General features: G+C 37.8%; 1 protein-coding gene across 2 annotated transcripts in view; it reads left to right on the top strand.

Moving 5' to 3' along the window:
* The window catches only part of A1CF (APOBEC1 complementation factor), a gene marked incomplete at both ends in the record, with an annotated part of 51,900 nt that extends 43,141 nt beyond the window's left edge, over positions 1 to 8,759 (top strand). The window contains 4 exons of one of the 2 annotated variants that reach the window (XM_080694937.1): positions 1,667 to 1,848; positions 5,286 to 5,422; positions 6,167 to 6,312; positions 8,608 to 8,759. In XM_080694937.1, coding sequence (XP_080551063.1) covers positions 1,667 to 1,848; positions 5,286 to 5,422; positions 6,167 to 6,312; positions 8,608 to 8,759 — 617 coding nt within the window. Of the gene's footprint in view, positions 1 to 1,642; positions 1,849 to 5,285; positions 5,423 to 6,166; positions 6,313 to 8,607 lie in introns of both variants that reach the window. The other variant, XM_080694936.1, reaches the window with a different exon arrangement.
* Between the last annotated feature and the right edge of the window lie 9,200 nt (positions 8,760 to 17,959).

Below are 17,959 nucleotides of genomic sequence, written 5' to 3'. Positions count from 1 at the left end.
ACTGGATATAGAAGTGTACACCTATAATCTCAGTACTTGGGAGGCTGAGACAGAAGGATCACAAGTTCAAGGCTAGCCTTAGCAACTTAGTGACGGCCTCAACAACTAAAAACCCTGTTTCAAACTAAAATAAAATAAAATAGGGCTGGGGGTATAGCTCAGAGGTAGATCATCCCTGAGTTCAATCCATAGTACAACACAAACACACACACTTACACAAAGAAATTCCCAATGTTCAAGCAGTTTTCTGAGCTCAGTTAGTTCAAGCAATATACAAAATAAGGCAAACATTTTTCATTTCCAAAAAAACTATGCCTATGGGATTCTTCAGTGTGGTTATTCTAGAATGGCTAATGCTATTAAAATCCCAATCTTATTTCCCAAATATGACAGCAATTGTTGTGGTATCAACAATGTATTTAAATCTATTCTTGGGTTTGCCTTAGAAGCAGGGGTCACATTTAGAATACTGTGGAAACCATTATCTTACTGTGTTTTGCTAATATTCAGTAGAACTGAATTGGCCATTTTTAGGACCTCTTATCCTTTAACAATCTTAAAAGTTCTTTATGCATAATCACTCCTGCCAAAATGATAACACAAAAGAAAATATCAGGATTTCCATCATAATAACTCATTTATATGATAAAAATTATATCATTGAGACATTATGCATATATAATGTAAAATACATCATTAATCAACCTATACATATAAGTGTCAACCAGTTGTGATGTAGAAAAAAACTCTAAGAGAAAAAAATATGTTAACTTATAATAAGAGAGGAATCAATGAATAATATTTATGGATGAGGGGTAATCAATTTAATTTTTTACCTTTATGCCATCAATAGGAAATCAAAGTAGCAACATGGAAAAACAAAAATCAGAAGGAATCTATGTATGAAACTCAATGGAAACTTAAGCTTCACATTGATAGAACATAAGAGAGAGGATTCTGACTTGAAAACGTGCTTTCTAAGTGTTGGTTTTCTAATATGCCTTTGAGGGTAGAATAATTGGGAGAGCTAGAATTTGTTTCTGATTTACTGACCAGTGTCAATATTTATGCAAGACCGATTTTAATACAAGTGATTATATAAGGCTGAAGGCTGGGATGTTCTAATATGCACATTCCCAATCTTTAATAGTCTATAGAAAAACAATAACAAAAGGCTAACTGACAACAGAAATTGGAAAATTTCTCTCTGAACCAAAATTGTTAAATTGCTCATGTACTTATCAGTAACTCTGATGGAATTGCTTCCAGGTGGTTTATAAAGAGAGAGCCAAGCATGCTGGCACATGCCTGTAATCCCAGCCTGTGGGAGACTAAGACAGGAGGATCCTAAATTCAAGGGCAGCTTTGGCAACTTAGTAAATCTCTGTTTCAAAAAAAAAAAAAAACAGTTGTGCTGGGGGTGTAGCTAAGAGGTCAAATGCCTGTGGATTCAATCTCCAGTGTGTGAGGGCTATGGTGAGCCTTACCTTCTGTTGAGTCTCATTACATTAGAATCCTAAAGTTTTCCTACCCATCTTCAGGGCAGTAATCAGTGTGACTTGGGCTAACTTTTCCATTACAGTAAGATTCAGGGTGATTTTCTGGTGGTTTGATTCAGTTTAATGCCTTCTTACATTCCTAGAAATTTACATGAATGTACCTGTAGGGGCTGCTGGAGTGAGAGGCCTGGGTGGCCGTGGCTATTTGGCATATACAGGCCTGGGGCGTGGATACCAGGTCAAAGGAGACAAGAGAGAAGACAGACTCTACGACCTCTTACCTGGAATGGAGCTCACCCCAATGAATCCTGTCACTTTAAAACCCCAAGGAATTAAACTTGCCCCCCAGGTAGGTAATGTCATTCCAGAGCTAGTTTGCTTGAGTTGAGCCAATGACCATCATTTACCTGTCATCAAGTGATTTCATTGGATTCCTACTTTGGCTATTGTTTTGTTTTATTTTGATAGGTAAACTAGGCAAAGGACTTTGAGGGAATGCTTGGCACTAAACGCCATTGTTCCAATATAGGCCCATTCATGTTTTAATCTTAAAGTTTAAACCTTAAATAATATTCCCTGAAATGCAAAGCATATAAAAGTTATTAAGAACTGTAAACTGATATCCTGAATTAAAATAAAGTGAGGCAAAATCTCTGGCTTAAAATAAATGTCTACTATATGTGAGCCAGGTTGGTTGGCAAATGAAGAGTACTCTTGAAAGGGGACTCTAAATAGACCATTTAGGAAACCTTTTCTTAGAAACACTATGCATAAGAGAAAACTGCTCCGTAATATCCAGGTAAATCTTTAGCTACATGGTGTCATCAGTTATATAATTAAGTCTTCTGGGATGGTCTTACTTGGACAGTGGCCTCATGGTCAATTTTTATTGCTATCACTTAACAGTTTTGTGTTTCCATGTTTCTACATGAGACTGTGGTTTTTCTTAATGAAAAATTAAAAGTTATAACGGTTGTTCCAGTATGAAAACTGGATATCAATGCTGAAAATAAAACAAAACAGAATCTATGCTAACCCTCCCTGTGGGCAGGCCGTAACGTGCTAACCTCTCTGAAGTATACTTTGGCTGAATAAACAGAGTTACATGTGCCTTGAAGGAAACTTCCCTACTCCCAAGCCATATTTATTGAAATAGCCTTTATGATTGCAACCAAGGAGAAAATTTGATTTTCTAAAAACTCATCTTGGGTATTGGCATATATCAAGAACCAGAGGTGGGAGTTAATGGCTTCCTTTTATGCACAGTTTAATTCTTCTAAGGTTTCTGCTAATTCTGTACCAGGCAATTAATTTTTTTTAAAAAATGCCTATCAGAATGGTAACCAGCTATCATTTGTTTTTGAAAAGCATTTATTAGCTTCTTTTTTGCACCATGTATTGTGCTAGGTGCTTGAAATGTTAAAAAATGAAAATAACAAAATCTTTGCTACTAAAAATAATATGGCAGAGCCAGGGATGGTAACTATACTACTAGTATTTGGGAGGCTGTGACAGAAGGATCACAGGTTCTAGCAACTCAATGAGACCCTCAGCAATTTGGTGAGACCTTGTTTCAAAATAAAAAATAAAAAGGTTGTAGGTGAATCTCAGAGGTAGAATTGCTTCTAGATCCAATCCCCAGTACCACACACACACACACACACACACACACACACACACACACAATCATATGGTAGGGAGAGAGCAGGATAGGATCTGGAGGAAAACACATAAAGTGATATATGCAGATAGTTTATAATTACAATGTGCCAATAAAAACATATTAAAAATATCATATGGCAATCCAATGGGATAACACTGGCATGTAAACAGATAATTACAATACAATCAGGTAGTGATGATGGAGAGATCCAAGAAAATACAAAAAGCAGCCATCTACTCCTCTTGAGTCAAAACCCAAAATAAAGAACTTACAGTACTGGAGGCACCAAGTGCTATGTGCATGTATGTCATTATCAACATGATTTGAATTATGATGTGAGAATATAATGCACCAATAAAAGCACATAAAAATAAAGTGTTGGGGTTTTTAGAAATCTTTTAAGAAAATTTTAAAAGTCAACAATCATAGATTCTGTATAATAGTTCCAAGAGCTGCTATAGCAGGATCTCCACTTTTTATATTAAACTCAGGTTAGAAATTACTCGTTTTTTTTTTACTAATCTGTGAATAACCATCTCTATTACCTAATAAAGTTGTCGTCTCTAGAGTTTTACAACTATGATTGAAAAATTGAAAACGAGTCACTCCCAACCAACACACACCATAGTAGAGCTCTGAGCGCCCGACCAGAAGACTGGAGGTCTACACACTGTCCTGCCAAGTCAGCAGTCAGAGCTGGGGTTCCCTGTGTGTGTTTGCTCGCCTGGCATCAAGAGGCAGGTAGATCAGCCTTCAGCTAAAGCTAAGTTATTAGTACTCAGGAGCCTTGGAGAATGCTTCATAGATCATAGTAGACGCTATAAAACAAGAGTATTTTTTCTTAAAAGTTAACAGAGGAAATAAGAATAATCTGCAAATTAATAACATGGAAATTTTCATGCCAAGGAACTGGATTAATAATAGCACATATAAGATAAGAAGCTCTGAGAGACACCCCCCACAGTATTGCTGTGTCTCACCGAGTTATTTTCTCCAAGACACGTCCCTTTTTGCACAGCACATTGATTCTGCTATCTAACTGGAGCACTGGGACTCTGGAACCCCCAAAATGGCTTATGCATAAAGAAAATATGAGCCTTTAGAACAGATTTCGTTTGAATTAATTATACCAGAAAAACAAAATTGTGCAAAAAGATACTAAAGAGCAGATCATCATAAAAAATAAGTGATGTGTTGCCAAACAAGTAAAAACATTGCAGTCATCAATACTCATCCATTAATGCTAATCAATAAATACTAATTCAAAAAACTTTTCGTTTTTTTAAATCTTAGGTCAAAACTCTATCACAAGCCCAGTATGGTGGTATATGCCAGTAACCCCAGTACTTGGGAGGCTAAGACAGGAGGATCACAGTTTCAAGGCCAATCTCAGCAACTTATCAAGGCCCTCCGCAGCTTAGCGAGACTCCGTTTTAAAGTAGAAAGTAAAATAGGACTCAGGGTGTATCTCACAGGTAGAATGCCCCTGGGTTCCATCCCCTGTAACACACACACACACGCACACACACACACGCACACACACAACCTCTGACAAATGATATGAAATAAGAATATATTCTTAGGTCATCTCCTATAAACCATTATAAACAGAGGGCTTAAAGGTAATCATAAGTAAATTTATCTGTGGTGCTGGAAGCACCAGTTTTTCTTTAATGAAATAAATATAGCTAATGGACTTAACCTAAAACATATTTGAGGAGGCTGAAACAGGAGGATTACAGGTTCTAGACCAGCCTCAGCAACCTAGCAAGACCTCAGCAACCTAGGAAGAGCAGTTTCAAGACATAATACAAGGGCTGGGGATATAGCTCAGAGGCAGAATACTCCAAGGTTCAATCCCCAGTATCAAACAAATTTTTTAAATTAAAAAATATTTTAGAGTAAATGGTATGGAAATAAATTTATAAACACACTAATACATATAACATTTTAATAGAGTTCAAATTTAGTCCAACTTAAATTTTATGAGTCATTAAATCATGTAGCATTTTATATGTTCTCGTGTTAGTTCAAACTCTGAAAACCAGAGTTTAAAACCTAAAAACTAGAGAAATAAAGTAAATATGACACTTCAGAGAAATGTGTTGTTGTTGTTCTTGTAGATATTAGAAGAAATTTGTCAGAAAAATAACTGGGGACAGCCAGTATACCAGCTGCATTCTGCCATTGGACAAGACCAAAGACAACTATTCTTATACAAAGTAACTATTCCTGCTCTGGCCAGCCAGAATCCAGCAATGTGCGTAAAGTCGCCAAATTCTTAATCATTCAGATTTTAAAATAAGATTTCCTTGTAAATTATGCGTATTTGATCATTAAAAAACAATTTAAGTGCTCAAGTCTGTTACCTACTCATTTGTCATTAAATGCAAATATTGAGATGTGTAGTTGGGATGTATGTGCCAGCTTAGAGACTAGCACCTAAAAGCCTCAAAATTCCAGCTTGACAACAAAGTCTAATATAGTGTAAAATGATAGTACTGTGCAGGATAATCAACCAGTGGAAGACAGAAGGTAATGCACAATGTGAGAGAAATGAAAAGTTATAGCCAATTCTTTTATATGGGTAGTATTTATGTTGAACCATATGACATTATTTTATACATAACACTGTGCCCCATCATCTAAAATTCTGAATCAAAGCTGTATCCTCTCTGTTAGTGGACATCACTTTCTGAGTTTTATCTGAAGCCTGCATTTATGTATATTTTAAGAACAACTGTGTTTCACGTATACTTTAGGAAACCCGTGTAAGTGAGTTACAAATTTGTCCCAGGAATATCATCATGAGACCGCTAATGATCTGGGCCAATTCCCAAATACTGCTACGTGCACATATGTTTAGAAGATTTTAAAAGAATGAAAAATAACTGTACAAAGTCCCATCTTTCAATCATCTTAAAAATTTACCACCATTTTTCGTTTTCACCTGACTCACTATACAAGTTTAAAAACATCTAACCCGACTGACTATACTTTCCAGCCACCCTTTCACGCCTCCAAAACTAAGTGCCTTCGTGGATGAAGCAAAGACATACGCAGCTGAATACACCCTGCAGGCCCTGGGCATCCCCCCTGATGGAGCTGACACTGGGGCCACAGCTGCTGCTGCTGCTACTGTGTTCCCAGGTACAGAGATGTTGCCAGAAACAGCAGTGTGCACACAGTGCTGGGACTCCCTCCTTACTACCCACTGCTCAGAGAATTGCTTGTGAACTCCACCTACAACGAAGCTGGCTGGTAGCACCTTTGAACCAAAAACAATTTGCCAGCTGAGTGAACCATTTAAGCATGAGGCGTGGAAATTGAGTGGGGCAGCAGGGCCAGGTTCCAGGCTCAGCTCTGTGTTAGGCAACCCAGGCTCTTGTACAAGTCAGCCTCTCTGATTCTGGGTTTGTTTGGCTTCCTTTTGTTTTTACTTACGGTAAGAGACTTTGAGAGTATTTATTACCCAAAGGTGTTTATTTGAACTCTTAATATCAGCTGGACACTCACCCAAATGCTCACAAGCATAAGAATTGGTTTAGATCATAATAGCCATTATACAGCTGAAGAAACCAAGTACTGAAAAGATTAAGTAATTTGGCCCACATCAATTAGCTTTTAAATAATTTTTGAACTCTCTTTCCAACTCTAATCTTCGATCCACTCTTATTATTTTGCTTTCTGAAAAAAGATGTGTAAGTCAAGTTTTTATTGAATTAAAAGTTGAAGCTGAATGTGGTGGTGCATACCTGTAATCCCAGCATTTGGGAGGCTGAGACAAGAGGATCACAGGCAGAAGGCCAGCCTCAGCAACTTAGGAAGATCCTCAGTAACTTAGTGATACCCTATTTCAAAGTAAAAAATAAACCCAGGCAAGGTGGTGCACATTTGTAATACCAGTATTTGGGAGGCTGAGACAGGAGGATCATGGTTCATGGCCAGCGTCAGCAACTTACTGAGGCCCTTCATGATTTGGTGAGAACCTGTTTCAAAATAAAAGAATAAAATATAGCTAGGTTATAGATCAGAGGTAGAATGCCTCTAGGCTCCCCACCACCACATACACAAAAAAGGAAAGCATAGTCCAGCTAAATTTCCTGCTCCACTTCCTGAGAAGCCACTAAAAAAAATCAGTGTGTCTGGGATTGGGCAGACTTCTACTGCACATAAACCAATGAATATTTTTTAGATCCCCATTCGTTCATTTGTTCCTTAAGTATTTCTCTCCCTTTTACATGCCATCTTTCACAATAATTGAATTATCTCAGAAATATCCAGGTGTTGATGTAAAACATTCACAAAGAAATAGTACCTTATAATAGCCATCATACTTTCTTCTTCAAAAGCAAATGTCTATCAGTAAGACATAACACTAAAATGAAAACATATGATGCTTTCTTTATTGCCCAAACTCTGGTTCTCTGAGAATGAGGACCAGCCTCAGGGCCTCTGAACACATAAAGAGCAAGTGTGGCAGCGAGGTGAAAAGAAGGGGCTTCTACCACTCATCGGCAGGTCTAAATATGGACATTTAGACATGTGATGTTGAAATATTAGGCAATGTTATGTAGAAACACACTAAAATGTACAATATTCTCACTCTGGGCTACCCTGTCTCTACCATGATGAAGGTGATGGTTCTGATGTTTCATTTAGGTAGGTGCAAAATTGCAGCAGAAACAAAACCACCGAGCCCCCCACCACAACGCCCTGCTAGCCCCTGTGGCCTCCCATCCTTTAAGGAATCCTGAGATCCTCTGAAAGAGTTCCACAACCCAGCTTTTGTCAACTCATAATTCAGTTACATTTCTGTTTCTCAGACCATCTCCCCAATGTTTCTAATCCTCCAAGCCCAAAGAGATTCTGACACAGGAGACATGGGCAGTTCCCACTTTGAAGATCACTGTCCTTCACTGCACCCACCTACTGTGTCTCCTAAGAGCATATTTGAAAAAACATATACTTGGAAGCGAGCGTGGTGGTGCACGCTTGTAATTCCCGCACTTAAAAAGCCAAGATAGGAGGATCGCACAGGTTCGAAGCCAGCCTCAGCTATTTAGTGAGGCTCTCAGCAACTTAATGAGATCCTGTTTCTAAATATAATATAAAATAGGTCTGGGAGTGTAGCCCAGAGGTAGAAAGCCCTTGGGTTCCATCCCCAGTCACAACACACACACACACACACACACACACACACACACCACACACACACACAAAACACCTTGGCTAGACATAGTGGTGCACACCTGTAATCCCAATAAGTGGAATAAAATAAGGCTGGGAGTGTAGCTTAGAGTTAGGATGCCTCCAGGTTCAATCCCCATCTCCACAAATATATATTTATATGTGTATAATATAAATGTATATTCCTAAAGGAGACAGTATGCAAAAAGGTAGCAAATCTGAATCCCATGACCTTTTCTCTGCCTTCTCCTGCAGGATATGCTGTCTCCAGTGCAACTGCACCTATGTCTGCAGCCCAGCTCAAGCAAGCAGTGACCCTTGGACAAGACTTAGCAGCATACACTACCTATGAGGTCTACCCTACTTTTGCAATGACTGCCCGAGGGGATGGATATGGCACCTTCTGAAGATATCTTTCTTTTAATTTAAGAATAAGAAGCACAATACTCTCTATAGAAGAAATAAACCTCTAACTCAGTCTCTTAATGATAATAGCCATGCTTTTCCTAAAGCAGTTTTTCTAAGACTCTATAACTTATACTCATTGTAAAATCATGGAATGTGAATATTGTTCCTAAATTAAATCCTATGGATAAGGAGCCTTTTGTCTAATAGAAAGCTAAAGAGCCATTGACCCCAAAAGTTGTTCTTCCAAGGTCCCTGAGTATCCTGGGAGTATGTTTACAAACACTGACAGAGAGGGAAGAGATCTCTTGGCAGGCAAGTGCTAGGGCTGAGCAGCTCTGGGCAGTCAGCAACAAAAGGTGCCTGTTTAACTCCAGAGTCTCAGCCCCTGCCTCACACGCTGTGGTGGCACACAGATTCACAGAGAGGGAAATGGGAGGGAAGGGGAAGTTTTGCAAAAATGCCTTCACTGTTTCCTGGAATGTGAGGCCTGAGACCATGAAAACTGTCCAAGATGTTATGGAGTCAGCATCACATCTATCTGAAAATCCCACCCAGTCCATCTGCCGTATATCAGGAACATCCTAGAAACTGATATGACATGTTGCAGATAAGGCTGGAACAAATCCAGTGCCATTTTTATTCAACTCAATAGCCCACACCTATTTTTCTCTGGAACTCCTGCCCACCCCAGGATGCCACACACACACACACACACACACACACACACACACACACACACACCAACATGAAATGACTTTTTCCTCATACTAAAAATTTTGACTTATCCATATTAATTTACTTTCACCTTGGACATGTTTTGTTCATCTCTAATATCATAATATCATTTACAATGCTTTTCTCAGCCAGGTGTGATGGCCCATGCTTGTAATCGCAGTCCTTGGGAGGCTTAGAGAGGAGGATTGCAAATTCGAGGACAGCCTTAGCAAGAAATGAGACTCTCATCAACATAGTGAGACCCAGTTTCCAATAAGAAATAAAATTGGGCTGAGGGTGTAGCTCAAAGGTAGAATGCCTCTGGGTTCCATCCTCAGTACGGAAAACAAACAAACAAACAAAAAAAAAACTTTTATCTTCTCTATTCAGCAAATTGCAAGAAGAAAAGTGAAGCTAAGTATGGTGGCACATGCTTGTAATCCCAGTAATTGGGAGGCTGAGACAGGTGGATCACAGGTTTATAGTCAGCCACAGTTATTTAGTGAGGCCCTCTGCAACTCAGTGAGGCCCTGTTTCAAAATAAAAAATAGGGCTGGGGGTATGGCCCAGAGGTACAATGCTTCGGGGTTCAATCTCCATTGCTTCAAAAAAAGAAAAGAAAGAAAAGTGAAGATTTGTTTGTTGCTGTTTTTTTGTTTGGTTTGAGGCGCTGGGGGTCAAACCCAGAGCCTTGCACAAGCTAAGCAGGCACGCTCTACTGATTCACACGCCTCTCAGCTTTTTTCTCATTTCATGGGTTGCTTGGCAGTACTCAATCCACCACCCAGCAGCCAGAGATAATTATATTTACTTGGAAGTAGCATCAAATTGTTTATCCCACTCATATTAAGTCTGCCAAAAATCTTTTACTTTCCCTTCCTTTTACTTTGAGTTAGAAGTGATTTTACCATACCTGAGTCCTTTTCCTTTAAAACTGTCCCAAGAAAATCTTCCTTCCGTCACCACTGATTAGGAACTATTTCTTCTGACACTCGCTGGGCAAGGCTGTTATTTGCCCGGATCCCCTAGATACTTGGGACTTTTCTTCAGGAGCATCGATGGGGATAAGGTGCACTGACCAGGGATGGGGTGCAAAGGTTGCTACTTTCCTGTCATACTCATGATTATTGCTTTATTCAAAACAGACATAAACAAAGTGCAATGCTAAATTCCTATTCTATTACTTCAGTCTCATTAGTGCTTTAAGACATACAGTACTAGAATTTCCATCTTAAAAAATCCTTTGGCTTTCATGAAATTCTGCAGAACTCAAAGGAAAACAGAAACACAAAGGTGTCAAAAATTTTGTCAGCTTCTTAATGGAATTCTGTGATCCAAAATTAGATCAGATTCCAAAGTCAGGTAAATTTCAATCACAATTAGAATTTCTTATGATCTTTCAGTTCTATTAACTTCAATCAGACATCAAAGGCTTCAAAACTACAGCTGAAATCTGGAGAGCACCTGCGCTTTCAGTTTTACATTTAGCTTCTCATATTCCCAAGGATAGTCATTCCCAAACTTGGTTGTATATTTGAAACACCTGGAAAGTTTTAAATGCGCTAACACCAAAATCACACCCACACCTCATACCAATTACATCAGAACGTCTTGGCATCTATATATCAACGTATCTACCAACATTTTTTAAAGATTCCTCAGTGGTTTCATTGTGTAACTGTGTTTGGGGATTGCTATATTCTCTAAATTTCTATTCTATCCCTTAGGGTTTTTTATTTCTTAATTTCTTTTTTTTTTTTTCTTTTTCTTTTTGCAGTACTGGGGATTGAACTCAGGAGCATTCTACCTCAGAGCTATACTCCAGCCCTAAATTTATTTCTTTACTTTGAAACAGGGTCTCACTAAGTTGCAGAGGGCCTCACTAAATAACTGAGGCTGGCCACAAGTCTGCCATCCTCCTGTCTCAGCTTCCCAAGTACTGGGATTAAAGCATGTGCCATTATGCTTGGATCTTAATTTCGCTTTCATTAAACAGAAAGATGTGTGAAAAAAATTCTTTAAGTTAAAACAAATAGCCAAATCTTATTTCAACATATTCTTTACTCAAAAACAGTCTGAATTTGAATATAACTCATTTTGGCTTCAAACTAATCTTGAGCCAAACTCTAAAAGGAAAAAAATTAAAACTTCTTCCTAAAACATTTTTTATATCCAAATTTATACTGCCCCACAGATCTGCTTTTATTCTTAAAGAGGGTAATTACATTTGCATAGCAAATTTTCTTTTTGGGGTCAGACAAATATCTACTCAGCCTAAAAAAGCATTCCAAATTTCAAGAACAAAAGTTTTGATTTTCCTTAGAAACTTTGTGAGTAAATAGCATGCTGTATATTTAGTCAATGCAAAATAGAATAAATGATCCAAAGAAGTCTTAAATTGATTTGAAATGAAAATATAATTAGGTACCACAGAAATCTCCTTATGAGAAAGAACATAAATGATATTATCTTCACTTTTTTTTCAATACTCGTGATTGAACCCAGGGGTATTCTGACCTACACCCCAGCCCTATTTTTTATTCTTTATCTTGAAACAAGGTCTCACTAAGTTGCAGAGAGCCTCACTAAGTAGCTGAGGCTGGCCGCCAACCTGCGATCCTCCTGTCTCAGTCTCCCAAGTGCTAGAATTACAAGCGTGCACCACCACGCCTGTTAAAAGAAGACTTCTAAACATAAAAAATACTGATATGTCCAAAAAACTACCAGTAGGACACACATCATTACTTTTGTGGAAACACACAAGTATTCATGATATTTTGCCTCCTTGGGACTTTTTTATACACATGAGTAGATATTTTTGTGTTTTGCTTAATTTGTACTTCATTTTAGTAACTCTAGAGAAGACTTTGAATTCTATCTGAATGTATTCATAGGAAATATTAATGTATCTACCAGGCTGTACGCTTATTCTTACTTTCCCCTAGTTGAGACATATAGGGCAAGCCCTGATATGATAAGTCTGAAACTATGGGGGAAAAAATGAACTTTTTGAAATCATGTGCAGAATCAAAGGTTAATTTGCATAATGTTCATGTTTTTTTTTAATTTTTTTTTTGTGTGTGTGGTACTAGGGGTGGAACCCAGGGGCTTTTCTACCTCTGGGCTATAATCCCAGACCTACTTTTTATACTTTATTTGGAAACAGGATCTCATTAAGTTGCTGAAAGCCTCACTAAGTACCTGAGGCTAGCTTCGAACCTGTGCAATCCTCCTGTCTCAGCCTCCCAAGTTGCGGGGATTACAAGCGTGAGCTACCACGCCCAGCAATGTTCATGTTTTAGACTTATGAAATTAGCACCTACTAAACACCTTAATCCCTATGTATTATTATTCATTTTTATTTCTTACTTGACTACTTCCTAATAATTGTCCATAAAAGAAATATAAAAGTAGTTAGCCAATGAAGTGATTGTAACTAAACACCCAAACCAAGAATTTATATAGTTAGTAAACTGAAATTGGGTTTCTAAATTTTAGCATTTAATAGACTATTGATGGTTTAAATTAGCCCCATATTACTTAGGAGGAAAGGGAACAATAATGAGACTGGCTGTTTTCTTTTCTTACCTATAAAAATGCTGCCTCTTCTCAGGTTACATGTTTGTATTAGCCAGCGTTAGAACGACATTAGAATAAAGCAAAGCAAGTCATACTATATTGAGTGAAGCAATTAAGAAAATGAAATTTTTCAGCCCCATACCATCTTTATATATGGAATAAAAATTAACTTTTATTAAATAAAAACGAATACAGGCCAAACATGGTGGCACATACCTGTATTCCCAGTACTTGGGAGGTTGAGACAGAAAATCTACAAATTTGAGGCCCTCCTCAGCAATTTAGCAAGGCCCTCAGCAACCTAGCATGATCCTTTTTCAAAATAAATAAAGAATAAGCAGGTCAGTAAAGAGGGCTGGGGGTATAGCATGGAGGTGGAATACCCATGGATTCAATACCCAGTACCGGAAAATAATAATAATAATAATAAGCTACCAGCCAGCTGCAGTGGTATGTACCTGTAATCCCAGTACTTCGGAGGCTCAGCGGTAGAATGCCCTTTTGATTCCCAGCATTGCCCACACCAAAAATAAATAAATAAGTAAATAAATAAATACTTCTCCTTTCTTCCAAATTTGATTAAACACTAATTTCCTTGCACATAACTTGACTATTCTGTTTGCTCACCAACTATTCTTTACTCAAAATATCCTCACATAACCTGGTTCGCTTTTATCATTTTTAATGGAAAATAATATTGATGTATTATTTTCCTTTTTATAGAATTTTTGTTCTTCCTTTATTTTCTTTACTAATATTGAGAATTAAATTTTATCAGATTTATTGCTATTAACCAACCAACCTATCCTTCATTGAATGTGTGATCAGTCTGTGTTTACTGTCCAACTATTCTCCTGCCAGAAACTGAATACGAGTACATGTATTGTGGGCATGCAGGCTAGTCGTCTGCTCTGCATTTTTCAAATTTGAATATAATTACATCAGCTAGTAGGTGTCGCCACTTAGAAGCCAAACTCCATTCTAAATCATAAACCAACTCCATTCTAAATCATTAAGTTTCCTCTAATAGTGCCAAATCGAGTTGTTACAATCCTTTTTAAAGATGAATTTAATATTTGACCTATTATTTGTATTTAAGTAAAATGAGTTTCTAAGTGTATCTCCTATATAAAGAGCATTATATATGCAAAAAATAATAGAAAAAGAGAAGAAGATGTAGTTAAAGATTTCCATGAAGCTTTAAAACATGGACCTGACAAACTCCTATACTGGTTTTTTATATTAATGAGCAGGTACCATGCTTTTCATTTACTTGAAGACATTTTGGTCATTAACTATTTCTGTTTTCTAAGTGTGTTTTTGTCTATAAAATTCAAAAACCTATTTCAACAAGCCTTAGCCATACCTACATTTTTTGCAATAAATGATTTGCAGTGGAGTGTGCATTCAGATGTATAATCTTGCTTTTAAATTTGGCATTTTTTAGTCTAATTTCTAACAGATCTTTGGGTTCCCAGACTGCAAACATATCTATTTAAGTCTCTCATCACTGTCACTGGCTCAAACATTGAATGTGTTTTTGTTTCTGTTCCTCCATAGAGCTCTCCTTTCTCCCATTTGTCTGCCCGCAGTGCAGCCAACACTTATTCCTCATCTCTCCATAGAAAGCAAGCTACTGCAGTGAGGTGCATTTCTACATTTCCAGATGTTAAACAATCCCTTGTTTCTTTCTTTTTTTTTTTTGGCTATTGTTTTTATTTATGTGAAGTTAGCTAAAGTACCAAAAGAGATAAAAAACAGTATTAAAGAGTGTGCATAGAGCACTTATTTTTGTACTATGAGTACAATGTTTGATAGAACTCTGTGATCAATCTAACTGTATTAAGTAAAATTATGCTAGTCAACTTACTGGGGAAATAATTATTGGTTTGGAAGATCTAAATATATTGGGCACCTTAGAATTATAAGTCACATGAAATGGGAAATTATGCAATACTATGTAATTCCAGGAGGATAAAACGGCTTTAATTGAATTTTACAGTACCCATGATAAAGTTTTCAAAATTATCAACATGAGTTGCTGTCTACTTCTTTCCTGAAACCAGAGTTTTGCATGTTTTGCATAAATATCTGAATATTAGTAATTTATAATTGCAGTTATTGATGACTTCTTTACATTCCCATTTTTACTTAAGTTTCCTCTGGTGCATCTTCTGAGACTAAATGTAACTTTTAGGAATTAAGTGTATTACTTTCAAATCAATAAAGAAAACAAGAAAAATACTCAGAAACTAAAAATAAAGAGAAAACAGGACTCCAGGAAGGTAAGAGTGCTCAGAGGCCAACATCGCCTGGTGGCATCTGCTAACTGTCCCTCTATCAAATTCAGTTGATTATTGGCCCTTGAGCCAAAAATGGCTGTTAGATTTGTAAAGGATTTCACTGTTTTTTACATTTTTAAAAGGTCATTTACTGCCGGGCGTGGTGGCGCACGCTTGTAATCCCCGCGCTTGGGAGGCGGAGACAGGAGGATCGCGCAGGTTCGAAGCCAGCCGCGCTGGCGTAAGAGACCCTGTTTCAAAAATATAAAATAGGTCTGGGAGTGTAGCCCGGAGGAAGGAGGGCTTCCAGGAACCCCAGTACCACCAAAAAGAAAAAGAAAAAAGGTCATTTACAAGACCTTTGAGGAGAAAAAGAAGGAAAAATTTGTGACTACATAACCATATATGGCCTTGCAAAGCCTGAAATATTTACTCTCTGGCCCTTGTAGCAAAGTTTGCCAACCCTGCACAGAGCCAATACCACATATTTTAGGTTTTGTCACAAGTAGCAGCTCACTTCACTTCTGAATTCTGAATTAGCTAGGATTAGTTTTGGCGAGTAGTAACAGTAACTCCAAATAGCAGTAGTTTAAATAAGAGAATGATTTATTGTTTCTGTCCCAAAAGGCAGTCCCCTGAACATGGGCATCTTCTTGTTTAACGTGCATGGTTCCAACGTCTTGGTCTAAGATTCACATTCCAAATAGGATGAAGGAGAGAGAATGAAGGGATAAGGACCTCCACTGGCTTTCCCTTAAGGAAGTTACTGGAAGCTGTTACGCAACACTGTAGCCTAAACCTTGAGCTCATGGCCATACCTAGCAAAATCCAAGAGAATAAAGGTTATTGATATTGGCATCGTGCAGCAATTTGTGCTAGGTGCTGGAAATGAAGACATGGATAGAGAGGAGGAAGCTGTATGATTTAATACACAATTCAAGAGTCAGTAGGGAGCAAATCCTAACTCCACACACTTAATGGCTGGTATTGGGTGCTTAATTAGTGTTAGTTTCAGTTTGTAATAGCCAAAATATGGAACCAACCTAGATTTCCATCAACAGATGAGTGGATTGCAAAATTGTGGGAAACACACACAATGGAATTCTATTCAGCTATAAAGAAGAATAAAATAATAGCATTTGCAAGAAGATGAAAGGAACTGGAGAACATTGTGTTAAATGAGATTAGTCAAGCACAGAAAGAGAAGGGACATATGTTTTCTCTAATATGCCCAAGCTAGGGAGTAGTGGTAAAACCAGAGGGACTCCAGATGATGGAGGGGAAATCTCAGCAAAGCTTAAATGGAAGGATAGGAGAGGAATAAAGCTGAGGTTGTTCAATGGAGGAGTTACATATGAATATGTGTAATAGTATTAATATAACATGGTTAACCTGAACACTCTCTATTGGGAGGGGGAAAGAGAAATGGAGGGGGAAGGGCATGAAGCACAACCTAAATGTACACCACTTTCAATATGTTCCATTTACAAATAAATAAATACATAAATAAACGAAATAAACTCACATGATATTAAAAATAATTAGTGTTAGTTTATTTTCTTTTTTTCTTTTTTCTTTTCTTTTTATTTTTTTTGGTGGGTCTGGGGATAGAACGCAGGACATTCAACCTCCGAGCTATACCCCCTGCCCTGTTTTTTATTCTTTATTTTGAAACAGGGTCTCACTAAGTTGCAAAGGGCCTCATTAAGTAGCTGAAGCTATCTGTGAACCACAATCCTCCAGGTCTCAGCCTCCTGAATGCTGGGATTACAAGCGTGCACCACCACGCCTGGTTTATTGGTGCAATTTTATTACATATTGTTGGACTCAAGTAAGGCCTCAGGAGGGTGATGCAAAATTTCTTAAAATAAAATCTCCCGGTTTAAAACAGCCTGCCTAAAACACTCCAAACTAACCGTTGACTTTTAACTCTTGTTCTCCCTACTTTGTTTGCCGTTAACTTTTAACTCTTGTTTGCTGTTAATTTTTAACCTTATTCTCCCCACTTTACGCGCCTGCAGAAAGTATATTTAGTCATGTATACTAAAACTCACACTATAAAAATGTAAACTTTTTACCCATACTATGGGAACGTAAACTTTTCACCCTGAGCTTGTAGTTCTCTGTATAAAAGTAGCCCAAAGTGGCCACTCGGGACAGCTCTCAGGTTCAGTTGCCAGGTGTAGTCCTGCCCAGTAATGAAGACTTTTTGTTGGCAATGGACTGGTCTGGTTCATCTCTGGTGGGCTACCTCACAACATCACAGTGACAGTCAAAATGACACAAACATCCACGCACACAGCACTTAGACCCGGCCTTTCCCCCTTCCCACCTCCCCATTCATGTTGGTGAGATTGGTAGTGAAATCTGAACTGTTCCATTCCTTAGGCCTCTTTTTACCCCTCCCATCTCCTTCTCCCAATTCCCTCTTACAATGTTACCGTTCTCTTTCCTCAATTGAATGGTGTCTCTTTTGTTTCCTATTTTTATTCTAGCTTGATTTTCTGAGATAGGCTGGCTCACTTAGCATAATATTCTTTAGCTATCAATTTTCCTGCAAATGATATGATTTTGTTCTTCTTTATGGCTGAGTAAAACTCCATTGTGTGTATATTCCACATTTT

The sequence above is a fragment of the Muscardinus avellanarius genome (genome assembly GCF_963383645.1).
Source record: "Muscardinus avellanarius genome assembly, chromosome: 4".
NCBI classification, from domain to species: Eukaryota; Metazoa; Chordata; class Mammalia; order Rodentia; family Gliridae; genus Muscardinus; species Muscardinus avellanarius.
The sequence above is the reverse complement of the archived record's forward strand: the minus strand, read 5'-3'. Positions and strand labels throughout refer to the sequence as shown.